The sequence below is a fragment of the Acanthochromis polyacanthus genome, unplaced genomic scaffold (genome assembly GCF_021347895.1).
Source record: "Acanthochromis polyacanthus isolate Apoly-LR-REF ecotype Palm Island unplaced genomic scaffold, KAUST_Apoly_ChrSc contig44, whole genome shotgun sequence".
In the NCBI taxonomy this organism is placed as follows: domain Eukaryota; kingdom Metazoa; phylum Chordata; class Actinopteri; family Pomacentridae; genus Acanthochromis; species Acanthochromis polyacanthus.
Genome location: NW_026131333.1, coordinates 3,692 through 8,011, shown reverse-complemented (window position 1 = coordinate 8,011; position 4,320 = coordinate 3,692). Strand labels below are relative to the sequence as shown.

At 39.8% G+C, this 4,320-nt stretch overlaps 1 protein-coding gene across 1 annotated transcript; it reads right to left on the bottom strand.

The window, feature by feature from the left end:
- Positions 1-506: 506 nt before the first annotated feature.
- Positions 507-1,830, bottom strand: LOC127532933 (homeodomain-interacting protein kinase 1-like). The gene is made up of 4 exons (XM_051944835.1): positions 1,535-1,830; positions 1,177-1,365; positions 848-1,029; positions 507-519 (listed from the first exon to the last, which is right to left on the bottom strand). The coding sequence occupies exons 1-4, from the start codon at positions 1,736-1,738 to the stop codon at positions 507-509; spliced, it is 588 nt and encodes a 195-aa protein (XP_051800795.1). The 5' UTR covers positions 1,739-1,830.
- Between the last annotated feature and the right edge of the window lie 2,490 nt (positions 1,831-4,320).

The window sequence follows — 4,320 nt, the reverse complement described above, 5'->3', positions numbered from 1 at the left end:
GATACCGCTGGGGGTGATTCTGTCATCCTCATCCCACCGAAGCATCGCCTTCAACAGCTCGATGCACTCCCTCCTCTCATCGGCCTCTGCTGGGTTGTCCGTCTCAGAGGACACCTGGTGCAGCAAACATTTTGAAAGTCCAACAGTGGTCAAATCACCTTCCACCGTCAAATGTGAATACCATAAATGAACGGGACTTTTCAGCAACTAGCCGCTGCTTCCTAAACTACCTACCGTTTTCATTTCATCCAGAGAGCCGAACTCGTAAACTGTGGGGTCGGAGTAGATGACATGGGCCACAAAATACTCAACAGGTGTCTGAAAGAAGAAAACAATGATGCTTACTAAAGTCTTTATCTTATTGAGTGAGTAAAGGTCAGAGGTAAAATCACAGTAGGAGCATTGTACCTTCAGCCGCCACAAACCATTAGACGTTTTCTGAAAAAAAAATCGTGATCTCCGGCCAGCATCGATGAGATGTTGCGGTGGCGGACCCAGCAGACGGATCATGCGTCGGAGCTGCAGACAAAACGTAACACCATGTTAGACCTGAAGCTAATCCTGTGATGGCTTCTAATGTGTTTCAGCTGCAGTAATTTACTCACTTTCCAGTATTCCGAGTCTGAGTCTGATTCTGATCCGAAGAGACTATCTTCAGTCATCATCCCGGCCATCACGCAGCCTAAGGACCAAACGTCGATGGCCTCTGAATACGGCAGGCCCAGGGTGATTTCTGGAGCTCTGAATGTGGAAAAAACATCAGATGAAGATGTGACACAGTAGACAGTAAGGAGACAGCGCTGAATGAAAGATTTCTCAATGTTTAAAAAGTAGCAGTATTTCATACCTATATTCAAGTACTTGGAATAGCTCTCCTGCTTTGGCTTCCGACCTGTACTTGGCCATACCAAAGTCAATGAGCTTGACTCTGAAGGGCTGCTTCACGTGATCCACCATCATGATGTTATCCTCCTTCACATCACCGTGGATTATGCCAGCACTCTTTGCTGCATTCAAAGCTACAGCCACCTGCAAGTAACAACATTTATCAGGAGTTTGTTAAAGAAATCTGTCACACAACAATAAAAGTAGAAGTTGTAAAGGTTCCTGAACCACCGATGTTAATTTTAGCACCACTGAAGGAGAGAAATATAAGGAGACAATAGAAGGTCACACCTGCTGAATAACTGTGCGGACGTCTTCCAGTCGCATTGGCTGTGGTAAACTCTCCACATAGTCCCACAGGTCGATGTCCAACTTTTCAAGCACCAGGAGCCGCTTATTGTCTATGAAGAAGTCTCCTTTGTACTCAATGATGTTGGACTCCTTCGAGTTGTGGCTCATGAGCTTTTTCAGGATGTCCGCCTGTGGAGACACAATATGTTTGCTGAGCCACATAGTCCAATCAGTTCTTCTCAGCAACTGAAAAGTACATAACATGACCAGTACCACTACTCAGAATCTTGTAGTGGTACTACCTCTTTTTAAAACAATGTCTTTTTATGTCACTGTTCAGCTGAAATCAGTCTCCTACCTCATGGTCTAGATTGTGCCGTATGGGCACCTTTATAGCCACGTGCTCTTCAGTGTTGTTTTTCACACATTCCAACACTCTTCCAAAGCCTCCAGCTCTCAGTTCTTTCACCACCGTGTAGCCTGTTGTGAATTCCAAACGCTGCCATGTGGTACTCCCCTCGGAGGAAGATGAGGATGAGGATGAGGATGAGGATCCATCCATGCATCCTCTATACACCGCTTCATTCTCACTAGGGTCGCGGTGGGTGCTGGAGCCTATCCCAGCTGACTCGGGCGAAGGCGGGGGACACCTTGGACAGGTCGCCAGTCTGTCGCAGGGCGAGGATGACGATGAGGATGAAGATGAGGATGAACTTTGAAAGTACATCTTTATCTTGTCCCAGAAGACTGAAAGTGAAACAGACACAAAAGAGAACCATATATTATGGATGTCTTGTTAAACCATTGGTAATCTACCACACTGTTGTGATCTCAGTTTTCAATCATATTTGCTAAATTTTGAACCAGTTATCATAAAACAACAGCACTGAGTGTTACACCCTGCTCTGAATTGTGTTATAAGGCATATTGGACAGTACTGCAGCAAAATTACATGGATGTTTCCTCAGAAACTCCAAAGTGTTTACTTCATTAAACAGAAGAGTGGAGTTACTTCACAAAAGTTTGGTTATCTCGATTTTGCTTAAATGTGGATGTCTCTGAGTTTGGTGTTAAGCTGGTTTCACTAAATTATTCAACAAACGAATAAATAACTCAATAAAATAAATTGAAATGCTGTCTCCACTCAGAGTTTTTGTGTTTGGCATGAATTCTAGAATGCCTTTAAAAACAATTTCAAAATTCTCAGCATTGTTTCATTTTGAAAATGGCATGTTAAATGACTAAAACTGGCACTGTTTTTCTCATCTATCTGCACTTAATAACTTATAGCGACATATTCTGAGTAATGTTGTTAGAAATTGTTGAAATCTCTCATTTGTTAGAACATTTTCTGCTCAACCATGTCTCATTTGACAGATTTTTTCTCACATAAAATATATTTCAAATATATTAAAAATACTAACTTTTAGAAATGTGTTCAGTATTTTTAATCACAAATCAAGATGTTTGAGATCATTTTTTTTAAAGCCTGTTTATCCACGTCCAGCACATTTTTAACATATTACAGGCATTTGAGGTAATGTTTAAATGACAGTATCTCAAGAACTAATACAGATAAAGCATGATTTTTTTATGGTTAGTTCTAGTTTCAACTACAGGACGAGTCGATGAAATAATCTCTGATAACAGGTGAATTGAAATTTAGAAACTAATTGAAACTGTCACTGAAAGTCTCATCTTTGAGCACACATTACCCCAAAAAAACAATAATGCAGAAATCAACCAATGATATTTTCTGACACTTTTGTACTTGCATGCCAGGATAATACAAAACAAAGCATACAGAATATTTTTTTTAACATTAAATGCTTGGTCACAAAAATGCAGGAGTACTGGTTGTTTTTAGTTATCCAGTTATGACCAAACCTGAACACATCACTTCCCTTCCACACTGCTAAGATCTTACTTTTAATAATAAGATGTTCAAAATGACAAGACAAGTACAAAACTGAGTGTTACATCCTGTTCTGACTCACGGATTTCATTACAAATTGGACAGAGTTGTAGAAAAATAGATTTTAAAACTGCCTTCTGAATGTTTCCTCTGGTGTTTGCTTCATCAAACAGAACAGTGAAGTCACTTACCTCAAAAATGTTGGCTTCTTTGGACTTTGTTAAAAGTTTGATGTCGAGTTTAATCTCGATGTCCTGCGAGTTTCAGTGTAGTCCTGTTGTCCTGCTGAAATCCGTAAGACACTGACCAGAAGTGTCTGCACACTGACACTTGTATACTTCGTTTAAATGTAAACAAAGTCTAATTGGGAACTATTTTTTAGAGGTGTTCATTCTGCATAGAAACCATTGCATATCTTGACAACGGTACATCAGATCATGCTCAAACTTGGTAGGGGTATTGCAGGGGTCCTGAGGAAGTGCAGTGGGGAGTTTGAATCAGTTTGGATGAATGGTAGTGCTTTTTCAATGCAATGAAATCAAGGTACTCACATTCTGACAGCAGTCTCAGCACTACTTGGTTTAAATGTAAACAAAGCAGCAGATATTTTTTAAACTTTTAACTGTCATATTTACTGTAAAGAAAGCACACAGTGGATGGGTTTGGGTTCATGTAAAATGCTGAAACACTGGTGTAGTCATTGTATATGAGGAATATGGCTTTCCAAAGGGAACAAACTTGGAGTTAGTTGAGCCTTTGCAGAAAACATGTTGGGGGTAAATGGTGCCAGTAAAATTTCAAATTTTGCATCTCATATAATGTAAGATCTGTCTCCATTTGTTCATGTATGACCTGATGGGCTGCAAAGTATGGGGTGCCGCTTGTAAACCAGCTCATGTGCTGATACTCATCTCCTATTACTATAAGTAAAGCTTTTGTTAATTTTCACATTACAGAATATGGTCAGGTGGTAATAAAGATTTTAAGTTAACATGCACTGTTTTTATTACATTGGATCAGTTATATCTAGAGCTGATGTGCAACAAGAATATGACGTTGAGTTAATGTGCATTTTAATTTACTTTTGCACCTAATCTTACCAATACCAGTAATCTGGAGCCAAGATGGATCCTATGGGAGGCCCCTTGAGAAATAAATCATACTTGCTTTTACATTCACTATCAAACTCTCACACATACCTTTGTATAGTCTCTTACATTCACTATCTA